At 34.8% G+C, this 18,491-nt stretch overlaps 1 protein-coding gene across 1 annotated transcript in view; it reads right to left on the bottom strand.

Moving 5' to 3' along the window:
* Positions 1-18,491, bottom strand: part of LOC149567761 (Protein kinase superfamily protein) — a 258,969-nt gene that overhangs the window by 32,604 nt on the left and 207,874 nt on the right. The window contains exons 13-14 of the mRNA XM_089821023.1: positions 1,917-1,978; positions 1,664-1,738 (exon numbers count right to left, since the gene is read on the bottom strand). Of these exons, the coding sequence (XP_089677149.1) occupies positions 1,664-1,738; positions 1,917-1,978 (137 nt within the window). The remainder of the gene's footprint in view (positions 1-1,663; positions 1,739-1,916; positions 1,979-18,491) is intronic.

The raw sequence follows: 18,491 nt of genomic DNA, 5'->3' as shown, positions 1-18,491 counted from the left end.
GATAGTTTCAACAATTCAAAGTGCACCAAATTCTGAAGAATTCACCATTCTTCCAGCCTTCAAATGTTGAAACTCGAAACACTTGGCTCAGCACAACTCACAAATCATCAAACAATGCACAATAGAATAATTTCCACCTTGTAATGAATTCATTAATAACTTTCAAACCCAACAGGCCAGTAGCTCCTTGAATGCTCCTTGCATGACTTGTAAAATATTTTTCTTTTGTTGCACTCGCTTTTAATGTATTTGAAATCTAATATATAATTGTATTTCCCTCCATTTGATGCACAACAAAATAACAAAAAGTATATTTAAATAATCACTCATATCTCCTTCATATGTACTTTATAATTTGACTGTATGATCATTAAATATACTCTTTTAATAATAAAGTCAAATAACATCTAATGATATGTGCTTTAATGTGTCAGTTGACCCCCCCCTTAAATGAAAAAATTATATTATAATTTAAACCATTAATTATTAATAAAGGATTCTTTATTAATTATTTAATACCTTGGGCTTGGACCAATAACTCATTCCACTAATGAACTCTACCAATAACAAGTCCAAGTGCACTACTATAAATAGCAACTTGAGCATAATTGACTGTAAATAGCAAGTCCCCCAAACTGAGCCAATTGATGAACGTACCAATCACTATGCGTACCATGACCGCGGGTGCCCCTGCTAGGTATAACAACTCCTCAACAATGAATTACTATAAATAGTAAGTCTCTAAATAAATACACGAACCAATGATACTAAATCTCAACACTGCCACCAAGTTGTGTAAGTGCCCTGCTAAAGATACAAACCCTAACTTTCTCATAAAAGATATTATAAGTAGTAAGTGTGGCAATTCAACTCAAATGAAAAACAATCTTGAACATCTTGATCACTAGAGTGGTCAACCAACCTCTGGATAGACCAACTGAGGCCCACTATCCAACTAATTATCCTACAACCATAAGAAAATAGGCTAATCCCTTGAACTCTAATGCTCACCAAAAATAGGGAACTATACATTTGCAAACATTTATGAGAAGAAATTGATGGGGCTTGATTGTAATTTGGAAAGTTCTTTTCCATTTTTTATTTTTCACTTTCTTGATGGTTTAATTTTTTTAAGTGATCTTGGATAGGAGGCCCCCCTTGTCCCTAAGGAAGTTGAGGGGTGCTTGGGTGTAATTTGGTCATCCCAAGGTTGACAGAAAGTCCCTTGGCCACCACATATAGAAGAACACATCTTCATGGATGTTTTAATCATTGGTGGGACACATCTTTTTGCCATCCACGAAATGGGGTTTTTTCAGAGGGGTTGTGGTTGGCATAGAGCATGCTCTAACTGGTAAGAAATCCTCACCATAGTCCCATTGAATATAGTTTGGTAAAAGATACCTTAATTAGTTATGCGTGTAGTTTATATACACAGGTAATGCATGCAATAAAATATCAGTTAATAGTGTGGCATCCATCTGACTTTAGCATGCTGCTCAAATCACCCTCTTCAGTATTTCATGTAAGATAGAAAAAAGAACATTTAAAAAAAATTAAAATACTACGGTAATCTGCAAAATATATAGCCTTAAAAATAAATAGAACTACTTCATATAGAAAAAGTAAAGACTACACATTAGGAGTAAAGAAAGATGAGTACATCACTTGCTTGTCTCTGAATCTCGTCAACTAGATATGGTCCATTGTTTGCTGAGCTCCGCATATCTAATAGTTCCTGTCAGTGTAAAGGTAACATGTAATTGAAAAATGACTCTTAAACACTGAAAATTAAGAGTTTTCCTCAGAAAAAACCACTCATGTTGCAATACCTATGAATGGAATACAATGGACGTAATAATCTATTGTACAGACCAAAACATTCATCAAATAGGGTAACAAGTAACAACATGTACCTGTGCATATGGAGCAGCTATTTTTGCAAAAGAAAATTCTGGATCTAATACATAACCAATACCTGCAGAAAATTTTGCCAACAGGAAAAAAGAATCAGAAAATCAATCGTCATCCACCCCTAATGTAGGGGAACAAACTTTCACACTATTATTGTAAGTATTTGTTTTTCAACATTTAGATCATTTTAAAAACAACTTTTTATATAAGCTTACCTATTAAGGACAGAGCCATACACAGAGTAGGAAAAAGGTATATCAATAATTAGCCAAAATCAAGTTGCTCTATTTTAATCAACAAATAGATTGTTTTGGAAAAGTTAACAATCACAATAGAAGAATTGGTCATTTTTTTCAGTTTTGAGACTATCACACGAGACACATACTGTATCAAAAGACTAACTACCATAGTTACAAGACTTGGACTCGGCTCAGACATTTGGTTGATATTTTGGTCCAAATCAGATAGCACTCAGCCTTGACAAGTTGAAAAGTTAAAAAAACATGAAATATAGAGGTGTTTTTAGGATTAGAGCAATAATTATGCACCATGGAAACAAATATGTTCATATTTGAGCAAGAAGGGTAAAATATAAAGGAACAATCAAATTACTGAATTGGTTAATTTAGTCAGTACGATTATTCTGGAAGACTTCCTATATACCCAGATAAGAGATAAGATTCCATTCCCTAAGACTAAATATAGATTTTGAAAACATGACCATTTACTATCACGGTAAGAATATTTTTCCAGTTTTCTCAAAATATATCAGAAAAAATTAAACAGATAATTTCATGCAATAGATTTCAAATTATCCAGCAAAAATTCCAAAATACCTAGATGAAAAATTCAATCTTCAGTCATAATAACAAATCCCAATCATAGTTAAAAGAGATTACAAAATTGGATAATAAGAAATAAAGACTTTAAGCACATGTGAGACACTTGTATAACATATCCAACGAACAATGGGTTTCCATCCACTAACTCCAAGCTCAAGGGTTTCCATTCTCAAATTAGTTGAAACCTGAGGCCTTCAAATTCTCCAAGAGAATAGTAATCAAATCATATAACCAAGGAGAATGAGCCTCTCCCTGTTCTTTTAAAGCACAACAATGTGACTCTTTATTTCCCTTTTGCCTAACTCTTCACTTTCCTTTATCTATTTTTTTTATTTTCACCTTTAAAATAACTATTGTCAATCAGGATTGCACCTAATGGAGATGCAAAATCTAGCTATCTTGTTGAAACATGGAAACTCTCTCGGATGGTGAGTTTTCCTAAAACGAGAGACGAATCTCCGGAAGCTAGTCTGGTTCCTAAATAATGATCACCTAAGAAACTAAATTATATGCGGGAAAAGGGATGAGAATGAAAATAACAGATACTAAACCTAGATGAGGTGATACACCAATGATTTGTATTCAACTTTAATCAAATTAGCACAAATTACCCATAATATGAATGATTCATAATACCCAGACAAGCATGCAATTACAAAAGTGATTCTATGCAAGGACCTGAAATCTTCTGCTCAGAAAGGAAAATGTAGGTTTTACCAATTTTTTGCAAAAAGAATAAGGACATCAATAAAGACTTGCAATTACAAGTATCAAGATTTTAATATGCAATAAGGAATATAACTTTAATGAAGGATGAACACAACATAAAAGCAAAGAATCCACAATATTGCACGAGAATCAAGGAGAAGGAACCGTTGAATCTGTATAACCAATGCTGAAAAATCTCTAGTACAAAATGCTCTTACAATCAATTCAAAATTTGCAATGTGCAAAAAAATGAGCCCAAAAGAAGATCCCTCATAATGAGGTGAATGTACAATAAATAGAGCTCAAAAGCCTAATTCGGATATAAAAAATATGCTTGGAAAAAATAAGTCAAAACTGATCCAAACTATGAAGAAACCCTTGAAATATACTCTAAATCACCTATCCAACTGATAGCCAATTGGAAAATTGCCTCTATATCTTCAAAATCATGCACAAAACCCTAACTTGGATCTCAAAATCAACCCAAAAATATGACATGCTAAACTACTAAAAAATATGCAAAATATGCATAAAACAGGCTCCCAAATAAACTCCATGCAAAACTGACCTTAACTGCTCCATATCTCGCCAAAAATAGACACATAATTGACTCCACAATCTGTAAGTTCAAAGATAGCCATTGAACCCCTTATCCTTGCATTAGGTATTTAAAACATTAACTCTCTCTTGACAATACCTTTAAGCTAAAAATAGCCTAGTTAACCCTTTCTTTTGCCTTCCTTTATAATTTTAAACTTCCCCTTTACAACCTTTGCATTTTAATATTTATTATTTAATTAGTTGATTTATAACATATCAACTAATTAAATAATAATTACATTTTATATAAAAATGCAAAAGTTGTAAAATAATAGCATAGAATTTAAGTTATATACTATCATTTTAAAAGAAAATAAAAAATTAAAATTTACATCTCCTTTGCAAACTTGCAGACCCAAAAATATATCAATGCAAGTTCAATATTTTAACAAAGGAAAAACAGGTGAAGGATGAGAGTTATTGTTTCATTTTATCCTCGATGCATCTTTTTTGAAGGAGGGTATTATAAACCCTAGCTGAAATGCAAGGTATTCTGTATTTTCGAGTTTTTCTGCACTGCTATCTGGTCTTTGACGTTTTGGTTATTCTCCATGTTCATGTTGTTTCATATCCGACTGATGGGTTATCTCTATGCCGTGAGCTCTTGCTATTTGCATGGTAAAAAATGAGTGTTGGGCTTTCATAGTTCTAGCTATGAGCTGGGTTTCTTGCATTTCGTGGCTCTCCATTTCTTCTAGCTATGCGTGGGTTTCCTCATGGGTTTTGTGGCTCTCCATTTCTTCTAGTCATGAGCTTTGATTGGGTTGTTGCAGTTCAATAGCAGTCTGTTGTCTTTCATGGTTATAGCCATGAGCTTTGATTGCTCACAAGTTTCTAGTCTTTGTTGAATTGGTTATTCTCCGTCTTCACTTGTGGCTCTTGGACACCATGATAGCTCTTTGTTGATGCCATGAGCTTTGTTTGCTGTGACTGGTATGGTGGTTTCATGACTACTGCGATTTTCACTCTGAACTCCATTATTCTCCATATCGTGGCTTTGTACTGCATATTGGGCTGTCATTTGCATGTCGTGATGACTAGTATTTTATGAAAGTTCTTTTACCTTCATTTTTGTACCATATGATCTTCTTTTCCATGGTATTCTTGGTTGCTGTTGTTTGGAAAAGTAGCCATGACTGGTACGAGATGTCGTGAATCACAATTCCTTGCAGATTTCAGAGAGAATATATGTACATTTTTTAGCAGTTTATATTATGACTCTAATCTCTTATTGCTGCATTTTGTAGAAAGTGATATTGCTGTAGATATCTCTTGTAGGTGGGTCTTTCAACTGGCAAATATGCACATTTTTCTTGCTGTTATTGCTCCTTCATTTACTTGTGCTGCTGTTATTTATACCATTGAAGGGTTTGCTGTAGCGAAACACTTACTTTGTTGTTTATATATTTTGAATGCCATGAGTGGTTGGAAATGCCGTGAGATATCCATGTTTTGCTGTAGATGCTTGGACTATTGTTGTTCCATGCATTATGATTGGTGAAAACATGTGGAAAACACAGTTCTTTCTTCTTTGTTAAGAAAATAAACAGTCCGGTCACTACTTGAAATATTTTTTTTTGAAGATGATTTTTCCATCTTCCTTATTCCTCCATATTTGAATTGATTGAAGGTTCACTCCAGCATTGTTTGCATGAGTCATATACCTTGACTATGAAAGAAGGAATTTCTCCATAAATAACAATTACCTTATCCATGAAATAGTTGCTTAATCATTGCAAAGTCTGTCCCAAACTGTATAACATAATACTTATTTTTTGTACATACACTTATTGCAGTCTTCAACGCTACTTTAGATTAATCATTAATAGATGAACGATACTTGATCTGTACATCTGAAATATTTGTGGCAATAATGAGACACTCATGCCTTATTGCGTTAATCACTACCCCAGTTTATTATCCAACATATAAGAGTTCAAGGAAGAGAACTAGGCAGAGCACAAGGGAAAAGGTTGCTGAGGCTCTTGAGGCTCCTATTCTTTCTTCGGTTGACATTATCCAGAGTACTGTAGAAGTAGGTAAAGAGGTGGCAAACATTATCAAGGTACTACAATAGGTGTTGGGAGTGGAACGGGTGTGCTGGTTTCTCGTTTGGGTGGTTTTTCTGGTTTTTTCCTTTTGCTTTCGAACATGCTTTCTAGGTTCCAGGTCCTTGTAAAACCTGGTCATTCTTTATGGTTTAAACTTTTGGTTTCAAGTCCCTGTAAAACCTGGTTTTGATGTTTTAAACTTTAGGTTTCAGGACCTTGTAAAACCTGGTGGTGCTATAATGTTTATCTTTAGTTTTTTGTAAAGGGTTTCGGGTCCCTTCAAAACTTGCTTTTACCATAATCTAAAACATATGAGAGTTCAAACTGTAAATGATTTCTTTCTAGCCAATTAAACAACACAAAGTCTTATTGTTTCTTGTTGTAGCTGATTATGCACTTGTAGACTTCCAATCCCTCCATGATTCAACTGAAAGGTTTCATACCTATAATTTATGTATGTCCCTTTGACAATCTCCTCGTGTCTTCAGTCAGCCGCTTTGGTTCAACCAGAAGGTCCCATACCTATAACATATGTATGCCCCCTCAACGGTCTCCTTATGTCTTCAGTCTTCTCCTCTACATGATTTGACCAGAAGGTTTCACGCCTGTAGTTTATGCATGTCTCTTTAATAGTCTCCTCAATCCTTCTTTCTTGGCCTCTACAAATCTCAGTTGAAAGGCTTTATGCATGTATCTTATGCATGATCCTTCAACAACCTCAAACTTCATACCTATATCTGCACATGAAACAAACTTATTAACATAAAACCTACTTTTCTTTCAGATATTTCTCTTTCCTTTGCATCTTTTAATGCTTTTGTCTGAATAACCATGTTGTAGGAACACTAAGTAGTGTAGAGATAATTAGAATGGTTTCTATTGCTCAGTTCGTATGAACTGACCCTCCTCTTTTGCATTTTGCAAGTCTATTCCTGGATGGAGATGCGGGCTCAAATCTTCTTCAACATTTAGATCAACGATCCTTCCATTTAGGTAATGGAGGCTCTTCCCCTTATTTCTCCAGTACTTTTCTGTTTATGCAATGTGTTTATTTAGATATTATATTAGGAGTTGTCATGACTTGTGTGGTATTTGAATGCATTGTATCAAGTATTGTCTAAAATTTGAACATTTTGTACCTTATCAAAACAGTTCTGAAATATATTTCAATAAAGTGTACTATTTTGGTACTCATATGTATCTTGAATAAAAAAGGATCAATTTCTCTTGTTTATTGATTTCTGTACTTTACATTTCGCATCCAAACCATTTTGTAGTATGTATGATCATCAACTTAAAACACATAGTGCAATATATAAGAAAACCTAATCATACCAATTTAGGAGGTAGGCTAAATTGGTAACAATATCATTTCCCACTTAAGTGAATAAATGTTCTTTTTATAATAAAGAGACATAATAATATGTACTTTAATTTAATAGTCACTTTATTAATAAATAATTTAATCTTTAGGCATTAAAATTACTAATCAATTCACACACATATGATCATGTATGATAGCTCATTGGAATGGTCTCAGTGAGATGCCCACTATTAAACACTGACATGCCAAGAATATTGAGCCCTATTGACTTACTGTAAATAGTAACTATCAGGAAACCTTGCTAGAACAACTCTAATTGGCCTGTAATTAGAATTGCCTAGGGCAATTCTCATTTCGATCCCTATTAAGTCCTGGTTGGCTCACAAGACCAAGGAAAAATGGGCTAACAACACATCATAAATTAATGGACTAGAAAAGAGGACATTACAATCCTCCCTTCCCAAAGATTTTCTATGAAGCAAGCTGTACCTGCCTACTGAAATCAAATGTCTGGATCCCATATTTGCCTCAAAAATGATGCTCCTCTCATCTGCTACACTACACTAGAATAAACATTTCCATCCCCATAGTTGTGAAACAACTCATCATGCATTAATGCAACAATCAATTGGATGTCACAATCCCAAAACACCCCACATGCATAACGAGTTGAGTGATCTTGTCATTTATTTCTATCATGTATGAAAAAACCCTCAATCCAATTGAGACCCTCACCCCAACTATAATCACATACACCTCTAATGTCAAGTGCTGTTTGGAGCTCAACATTATGCCAACCTCTATTAGGAAATGGATGAAACAAGTCTCTCCAACCAACTCTCTAATACATATCCACCCATGGGAATGCTCCACTCGGATCCCAAGTGAAGACGTATGTAATATCCCTGATGTTACCAAGAAACTGTTGTAATACCTACACCAATGACCCAACTCACACAATCAGAAAGTCACCATGTAAGAAATGGTGGAGTAATCCAATAGTAGGTGTCGCAGGAGTGAACATATCAAAAGAAAGCAACTCAGAAAGCTGACCCAATTCACTTCCCACAACTGCACAAGGACAAACATCATGCCAACTATCCAACCCCCATACACCAAAATAACCCATCAAAATCAAAACATGTCTGAGAAAGCCAACAATGAACCAATATCCTCTTAGCACAATCAACATGCTACAATGCTCAAATATGAACCTTGACTGTAATCCTGATGCAACTAAGGAATCCCAAACTTTGAATAGAAGTATGCCATGAAGATCCTAGGACTCCTGCTACTCAACTTTGACCTCATCTTCACCATGCTAGAACTACTTAAGTCAAATAATGGAACACACCCAAACTACATTGCTAACCTTGTCATTACTTGTGTCCCAAAGCAAACTACTCTTACATCCATCGATTATGAGATACAATCACTAAAGGATCTGCAACCCAACAACTATCTCCAACCTCTGCTAGATTCCCACAGATGTGTTAACTCTGCAAGTACTCCACCTTGCAACTATTGACATTGAAAGCACCCTATAACCATGTATTTGTATGAAATCTCTGTGATATAATAGTAATCAACCCTCTCAGCTACATGTCAGTATGATGGAGAACTAGCTAGTATTGCTTCAAGTAATCTCCCACATCACCTAAGCTGAATACTTGCAAGCTCTAGTCCCATCTTCTAAAAATGGACACACCCCATCCCAAAATGGATGATACAATGCTTGAGCCAAACTACACCTATGTAACATTAAGTACTCTATGTTTGGATCAAAAGGAAAATGATGAGCACTCCTCACTATATAGTTGCAAAAAAGAACAACGACCTCAGTTAGTGACTCATCACTAAGCACAATCTTCCTACTAAATGTAGACGAATCATACTCATCCCGCTCAACCCTTGAGCTATCAACTTGGTAAATGGCTTGTGATATCACTTCCATTTGTAGGTACACATTTTCAATAATTGTAGCAAGAGGTTCAACCTGCTGAAACTAATTCACACTCCATATTAATGTCTTAACCTCAAAGCTTGAATTAGTATCGTTATATAGTTTATTCTCTCCCACAACTGATTGACAATCAACATTAAGCTCACATATAACAATCTCATTACTGCTAACTGGATCTTCTTGTAAACATTTACCCACCTTATGTCAGTCAATTCGAGTTACCTGTTGGTCCTCCTTATCTATTATATTTGAATGTTGAGCTGAAGTAGAATATGAAAAAGTTAACTTTTGAGCAAGCTCAACCACCTGATTTTCAGCAACCTAAAGTGCCACTAATGTAGCCTCTAGGGTGTCCTTAGTTTTCCTAAGCTCAACAGGAAGTGTACCTACTTCTTCTTCCTTCTTCCTCAAGAACTCTCAATAAATCTCCGTAAGATCTAGGACATGATCACGATCTGAAAGGAGAAGAAGATAATCTGATTTCATTGTTCTTATCCCTTCTTTGATCACTAGCAATTGCAAAATTCCTCTAAGCCCCTTTTGTTTCCCACCAACTGTTCCTTCCAAAGGTCTTTCTCAATCATCTGATGGATGTCATTGAAATGTGTTACAACTGCAACATTTTTATCTTTAGTTACATTTGTTTGACTCTCCGAATTAGGTGAGCTAGTAGATATATGAGAGAAATCAGATATACATGAGGTAAGGGAGTACATTTCATCACAAATATAAATGTCATGAATGTCATCTTTCATGTCCAACTGTGTATAGGACATAGGGCCAACACTATGGTTATAAGTAAATCAATGCCAAGAACAATTCACAACACATACAGGGATCAATTCACACTGCGCAACATAAGCATCGGCTATAACATAGGAGGGAAAGTCTTCATCATCAGCTGATTGGGCATCCTTTTCACATGGGCTATCAACATGACCATCAAGTGCACTAGTGTAGTCAGCCTCACAAGATACATCTTCACCTATAAATAAACTTGGGAAACCGTTAACATCTTTCCCACGACCATACGAAGACTGTAAATCACTGAGAGTGGGTTGTTCTTTTTCTAGACCATCTATAACCTGCAAATTCAATGGGTTCAATTCCTCTACATTCCTTGCCTCCTCTTTGATCTCTCCTAAATGAACTGGTTCAGTATTCATTTCACATTTACCCCTTTCAATGACAACTTCATGATGCTTTTCTTCAATAGTTGGTTTAAGTTTTTTTTCACATGTGGGCTGAATAGTGACCACTAGGAACTCTTCATGAAAAATTTTGCACCTTCCTTGTGCAAGTAGTTCACAAGCAAACTAATGGTACTGTTTCTTTGCCATCAATGTCTTGTGCTGAAGCCTTGGATGTAAGTCCATGAAGCTAGTGAAAGTTAGATCTCTCTTAACCTGTGGTGGAAGAGTATTATACTCATCAAACATACTGAATACTTTATTTCTATTATCTTGCTTCCCATTCTGAGCTAACTGTTGTTGTATTTGAGGAAGATCCTTCATAACATTTTTCACACAAGGCATGTTCCCCATAATTGTTAATTGGCAGAACTAATCACGAAGAGAACAATCACAGACAGCCGACTGAAATAACAAACAAAGCTTTCAAAGATTCGGCCTCACTTCTGATCTTGAGTGTAGAAAACAACTTAAAGATGCCCTACTAACTTTAACTCCATTAATGCATCAAAATTTTCACAAGCATTGTATGGACCTTTTGTCAAACAGTTTGAAGTTGTGTACTGGTGCAGAGCTCTAGGAAAACTTGCATAAAAATTCACTTGTTTCCTTTGTATTTTTGTCAAACACTTGAATGTTCATAAAATCAAAAAAAATCATTTTTTCTGCAAGGTTATTTTATGATCGAACCCCTTGCATGCTCTATTCACATAACAAGTAAATATTTGTTCTAAGTTGAAATTGAATGGCTTGCTGTTACAGTCTGAGGTGGAAACAATAACAATATATACTAGAAGTTTATAATAATTATAACTTTCAGAATGACCACCCATTTTACTTCAGATTTGCATATTAAAGTGTTTGCGTACTGTTGACAGAAGAATTGTATAAAAATGAAAGAAAAACAGATAAATCAATGACACAGTTGTTACCAGATTTCATCCAATACAAGATGCCTTCATTCTCAACCACAACTTTGGACATAGATTTAGCATCATTAATGAACTGGTGTAAAATTAAGCTAAAGGATTTATAGATCCTTCTCACATGGTCATCTATACATGTACGGATTTGGCAAGGAAGACTCGTGAATGACATGTCATTATCAACACCAACTCGCTCTAGCAATCAACCGTTCCTTAGATCCACTTTTTTGCCTAGTGAGTGAATCTGAAGGTACTTCATGATTGTATTGATATTCTTCCAATTTCATGTAATGAGGTTGTTGAAGAAAGGATGCAAGAGCCAGAAGGGGTAGCGTCTCAGGCTACTCTTCCTAAAGAGCACATCATTAACTCTGAGATGGCCGATAAAGAAAAAGGTCTTTCACAGGTCAATGGTGTGGGTATTCCAGAGGGGTGAGAGAAGCGTGGATCAACAAGGAACTAGGGCTATTTAGATGCGGAGCCAATGGGTTTTCAGGCTGAGTTGTCTGGTATGGATGATGTTAGGCGAGATTCAACGAATAAATCCTCAAATTGGCAGGAGACAGAAAAATTTGAAGATGGCTGGCATATGGTGATAGCAAAAAAGATAGGAAACAAAAGAACTTAGATATGGTACTTCAGTCCCATTCAAAATGGGGTTCAAGTAAAATCTCAGATGAATGCGTTTCTGTTTAGAGATTTTTCTGTTTTATGGTGTGTTTACAATCTTTATGTGTTCTCGGGGAGGTGGTACCCCGATTTATTTCCACCCTTTTTTTGGGGCAAACTTTTCCAGGTTCGCTTTTAATAATATGAAATCACTATTTCCAAGCCAAAAAAAAAAATTATTCACTCAATAAATCGTTGCCATGAAGGGATGATGTTGTGAGAAGGCATGTCATCTCCTTACAAACAATCCCTTCAATACTACAAGATATATGTATGAAGATGGAATACAGCCTAGGGCATCAGGTGGATTACCTATTTACTCAATCCTTTTGGATCTTCTCTTATGGAACTTCTGCCTTAGATATACACCATTGATTGCAAGCAATAATTGCATCTATATCAGATACAGCATCAGACATTGTTGCAAGGTTATACATCCACATTTGAGACAACAATTATAGGCTTGTTAAGTGATATTGATATTAGAAATCACAAGTATCCAAATTCTATATCCAAGACAGCAATATCGTTGCTATAAGAAACATATCAGTCATCATTACATGCATTATAAAGATCAGATCACAAATAGCCATTGGATCACCATAGACAATATTGTCTTACAAGTCATTGCATATAATCAAGGAACATATTTGGTACAGAAAACTAATTTCTATTAAGAAACTATAGAATAAGTTGACAAGCACATTCTCTATTATAGTATTAGATAAGGTTAAGATTCTTGGATAAGGATCAATTTACACAGTCCTCCATATTGTATTGGATATAGCACTGATCTCGATTTACATATTGCTATTGAAATAATAATAATAACCACAAACTATTAGTTACATTACTTTCATATTCATAAGTCATAATTGATAACAAAAAATAAGGATTTCAAGGAAAGGAGTTCATTGTGATTTGGATTTCTCAATTACTGCCTCTTTTTCTTGACTTAGCCAAAACGGAGACATTTTAGTGGTATCAGAGAAATAATCATGCCATCTTGTGAATAATAATTCATGCAAACTTATCAATGCACAAGAGGAGGAATAACCATGGCAGAACAACTAGCCCAAGAGTTGAGGAGCTTCATGGAGTGTTGTCCTCAATTTTGGCTTCACAAATTGAGGCAACCCTATGCAATTTTCTTATGGATTCGTAGGCAAACCCTCTAAGTTTTAGTCAATTGATGTAGTATCATAAAGACAATTCTTTATCCTTGAATTACTCTCTGTGATCCTATCTTTGCATTCTTTTTGAAGGTTTCCGTCGAGTTGAATCCCAATTGTTTGCTAGTAAGAGTCTTTCTTCTCTAATTGCAAACACATGATTTTTGCCAATCCTTTATGCCCTTCATTTTTCTTTGTGTTTTAAATAGTTTTCAGTCATGTTTTTACCTTAGGTGAATGCCCCTTGGAATTCCACTTGCTTTGAGCTAACTTAAGTCAAAATCGGAGTTGTCGAGCACAAGTTATAGGGAAAATGTGGGGATTTTGAGGACAAATGCATATCTCGATTAAAAAACCTCATAAAATGTAATGTCCCCATTTTTGTCAGTATCAGAGTATCAAGGATTAGCCTATTATTGTGATCCTCATAGGATAATTATTGTGGATAGAGGGTCTTCTGAGGCAGTGGCTTGGCTTAGGAGGGTTTTATCTTCTCCACAATTCAATAAGCTACAGGTTGGTCTTCGTTTGGCTCATATTGGACTTCGTTTGGGCTTAGTTTTGTATACTTGCTATTTGTGGTAAGTTAGGTGTTGATAGAGATGGACCCTTTCTATTTTTGGAAAGTGCATTTGGTCACATGGAGAAATAATAGGTATGACTCCTATTTCAGACAATATTTAAATTATGATGACTTTTGGAGTTATTATATTTTTAGTGGCCAAATTATTATTAATCATTAAATGACTTATTATAAAGTTATAATTTAACTTTCTATTTTCACTCAAGTTGAGGTTTGAGTCATCATTGGAAGGGGTCATTTATTATATGCCTGTTTTTGCCTTTGTGGCTTTTGTGAGTTCTGATTTTTTGTGCTCTTGCTGAAGGATAAGGGCCTGGATTCTGAGTTGTTCCATTGGATCTACAACTAAAGTATTGTAGATTCAAATATGAGATTTTGTTCTAAGTTGCTTGGTAATTTAGAGTTGAGGTATTGTGAATTAGTTTTAAGAGTTATTTTGAATCATTGCTGAAGTATAGTGCTTGCCATATGTTGCATTGGTTGAAGCTTCTCTATTGTCTTACATTGTATCTGAGAAGCCATTTTATGCTAAGGGATTTGTTTTTGGAAGAGAATTCATTGATTGCTGGAAACATTGGAAGACCTATGACTAATTTTGGTGAGTCATTGTGCATGCTAAAGGGTTGTTGATATTCCTCAAGGCAACGGTTTAACATTTTGAGGACTCTGTTTATCCTTGGAAGTCCTCCGATATATATTATTGGGTCTTCTGTAGATTCATAGTGGACTGCAAATTATAAGTCAAAGCCAATCTATATTTCCATGTTCTTGGCATTTTAATATATTATTGCTGTTACTGTATGTTCGAAACATTGTTGGTAATGAATTAAAGATAGAGAAAATCCTTTGTCTTTTAGAATTATATAAGTGCACAGTTCGTAGGGTAGAATTATGAATTAATGTTGGCATTCATACAAACTCCTTAGTATTGAACTGATCTAAAATTGTAAGTGCCCAATTGCATTCTCTAGTGTGATTTCAAAAATTAGATTATCACATTTGTAACAATAATAGTAAAGATTGCCAAATGTTTGACGAAATGTTAGACTGTTGATTAGCAAAGGTAAATTGATGATTGGTAAGGATATAGCCAGCTGGGGTTATTATAGTGGCATCAGAGCAGTTTCTTGCCAGCCTGCAGGAATTGGGCTTAGTTATTATTTTGATTGGCGCTTACTTCTAAGATTGTCACATTGATTTTGTGATTGGTATAGTGATACGGATGGTGATAAGAGATCCATTCTGAGTAGGTATTATACTCGCAGAGGGCGTACTTCTCTACCTAGGGATGGAGAATTTGAGATATGAGATATTGTGAAATAGCTGGATGTGCTAGTAAATGAGTTGTATCAAAATCACAAACAAATGACCCAACAGATTTCAAATTCGAGATTTGAATAGTGTGGTATCACTTTTTCGAAGAGTGAAATGCGATGATACAATGGTGGCTATAGATGTGCAGGACACTTCTTATGAGACACAAGATTAGTTGGACTCGATGGATGTGAGGTATAATGGGAATTCATGTCATGTTCAGTCAGATGATACAGTTTTTTAACATGAGTCCCCAGGATTGCGCATTTGATGGTGATGCAGTGATAGTGGAGGTAGGAGCATGCAAGTATACTATCATATTAGAAGCCACTTCTATGTCGGTTGAGCCATCTACCGAGGACTTTAGTAGTATGCATGCAATTGTAGATGTGTGCCCTAATGATAGTACACATGTTATTGATCATGAGGTGAATGATGTAGAGAAAGAGTTTTGTTATACTACTGATCAACAAAATGTCAATGTTCATGCAATTGTAGATGTGTGCCCTAATGATAGTACACATGTTATTGATCATGAGGTGAATGATGTAGAGATAGAGTTTTGTTATACTACTGATCAACACAATGTCAATGTTCACTTTGTGGACAATCCTATGTTCGACATGGATGTAGCATTGTCTTATGACAATCCCTTTTTTGAGATTGATGATGATCGCTCACTTGAGTTAAGCTCATTTTTCACCATCTGTAGACACGATTCAATTTCCTATAGCCATAGTTGGTGATGTGCATGTAGCTACGGATTCTGATGAGGGTGAAGTTACATCCATTATAGCTATAGGTACAGTTGGCATGAGCGCATATGTTTCTCTTGTATCTACGTCTTTTTTTGGGATTGTTGGTGATGATCAGGATCCAGTCCACTATATATTATATTGGTGGCTATAGGGAAGAAGAGTATGCTGAGGTCTCCTATGGAGTTATCTTCTAGTGATGCCCTGTCTTTGACATCATCAGTACAGGTGTTAGGTGTTATATTGCAGGCGATGTTGATAGACCTGGTGATATTGGCATGCGATTGGTTTAGTGTTGACAAGGATGCCATATACTTCTTCATTTGGGATCTAGGTGGAGGTTGGAGTTCACTGTGTTGCTAGATTGCTTGAGGACAAGCAATCTCAAAGAAGGAGGATTGTAATGTCTCCATTTTTGTCAGTATCAGGGTTTCAAGGATTAGCCTATTATTGTGATTCTTGTAGGCTAATTATTGTAGATAGAGGATCTTCTGAGACAGTGGCTTGGCTTGGGAGGTCTTATCTTCTCCACAATTCAATAAGCTACAGGTTGGTCTTCGTTTGGCTCAAATTGGACTTCGTTTGGGCTTAGTTTTGCGTACTTACTATTTGTGGTAAGTTGGGTGTTGATAGAGATGTACCCTTTCTATTTTTGGAAAGTTCATTTGGTCACATGGAGAAATAATAGGTAAGACTTCGATTTCAGGCAACATATTTAGATGATGAGTATTTTGGGAGTTAATATATTTTTAGTGGCCAAATTATTATTAATCATTAAATGGCTTATTATAAAGTTAAAATTTCACTTTATAATTTCGCTTATGTTGAGTCATCACTGGAAGGGGTCATTTATCATATGCCTATGCCAAGTACTAAATATTTAAAGTGATATTATGTTGGAAAGTTTCAAGAGTTAAGCTCATTTGGAAACTTTCTGAGTTTCTGAAGTTGAGTTCTTTTGGAAACTTTAATAAACAAAGCATTATATATATGAGCTCAGTTCATTGGAAAAAATACGCTTGAATATTTATTTTCTTTTGTTGCCTTTGTGGCTTTTGTGAGTTCTGATTTTTTGTGCCCTCGCTGAAGTATAAGGGTCTAAATTCTGAGTTGTTCCATTGGATCCATAGCCTAAGTACTGTAGATTCAAATCTAAGATTTTGTTCTGAGTTGCTTGGGAATTCATAGTTGAGGTATTGTGAATTAGTTCTTTCGAATCACTGCTGAAGTATAATGATTGCTATATGCTGTATTGGTTGAAGCTTCTCTGTTGTCTTACATTGTATTTGAGAAGCCGTTTTATGCTAAGGGATTTGTTTGATATGGAAGAGAATTCATTGACTACTAGAAATGTTCAAAGACCTATGATTAATTTTGGCGAGTCATTGTGCATGTTAAAGGGTTGTTGATATTCCCCAAGGCAGCGGTTTAACATTTTGACTGCATTTATCCTTGGAAGGCCTCTAATATATATTACTGGGCCTAATATAAATTCACAATGGACTACAAATTAAAAGTCAAAGCTAATCTATATTTCTAGGTTCTTGGCATTTTAATATATTATTGCTGCTGCTGTATGTTTGAAACATTGTTGGTAATGAATTAAAGTTGGAGCAAATCTTTTGTCTTTCAAAATTATATAAGCGCACAGTTCATAGGGCAGAATTATGAATTAATGTTGGTATTCATACAAACTCCTTAGTATTAAATTGATCTGAAATTGTAAGTGCCCAATTGCATTCTCTAGTGTGATTTTGAGAATTAGATTATCAAATTTGTAACAATAACAGTAAAGAAGCCAAATGTTTGACAAAATGTTAGACTGTTGATAAGCAAAGGTAAATTGATGATTGGTAAGGATATAGGCAGTTGGGGTTATTACATAAAAGTGGGATTTTTATTGGTGCAAACAAGATATACAATTATATTTGATATTTAAAATGGATTTTGTGGTTCATTTTAAAATTTCAACTCATTCTAAGTTGAATTAACTATAGTTTTTTCTATTTTATGAAAATAGCCTATTTCAAGACAATTTTTCAAATTACTTTTTTTAAAGCTATAGTTAAATATTAAATTTAATTAAAAAAGATAACTTAAATGCTTAATAGTGGGGTTTTTATTACAATTGCATACATCAATATGTAAATCGCTATGTGAAAACCCACTTCCAATAAATTATAAGTCTGAGCATTAATTAAATAGACTTTTTATATGCAATAACACATTTTAATGTATAAAGTGAGTTTTTCATATGTATTTACATATTTTAAGCTTATTTAATTAATGTAAGTGAGAAAATTAAATCATTTACATATGATGTTGTATGTATAGTTTATTTTAGTTATATTAATGCATTCAAATAGAAGTTTTAAGACTCATTGCATATACATCTTTTAAAATAACAACTTAGTGGACATTTGAAATTAACTTGCATGTTTTTACAATATGCAAATGCTCTTCAAAGACATAAGTGGCAA

Source organism: Cupressus sempervirens, chromosome 3, assembly GCF_028749045.1.
Source record: "Cupressus sempervirens isolate cs-2001-9-10 chromosome 3, ASM2874904v1, whole genome shotgun sequence".
NCBI classification, from domain to species: Eukaryota; Viridiplantae; Streptophyta; class Pinopsida; order Cupressales; family Cupressaceae; genus Cupressus; species Cupressus sempervirens.
The sequence above is the reverse complement of the archived record's forward strand: the minus strand, read 5'-3'. Positions and strand labels throughout refer to the sequence as shown.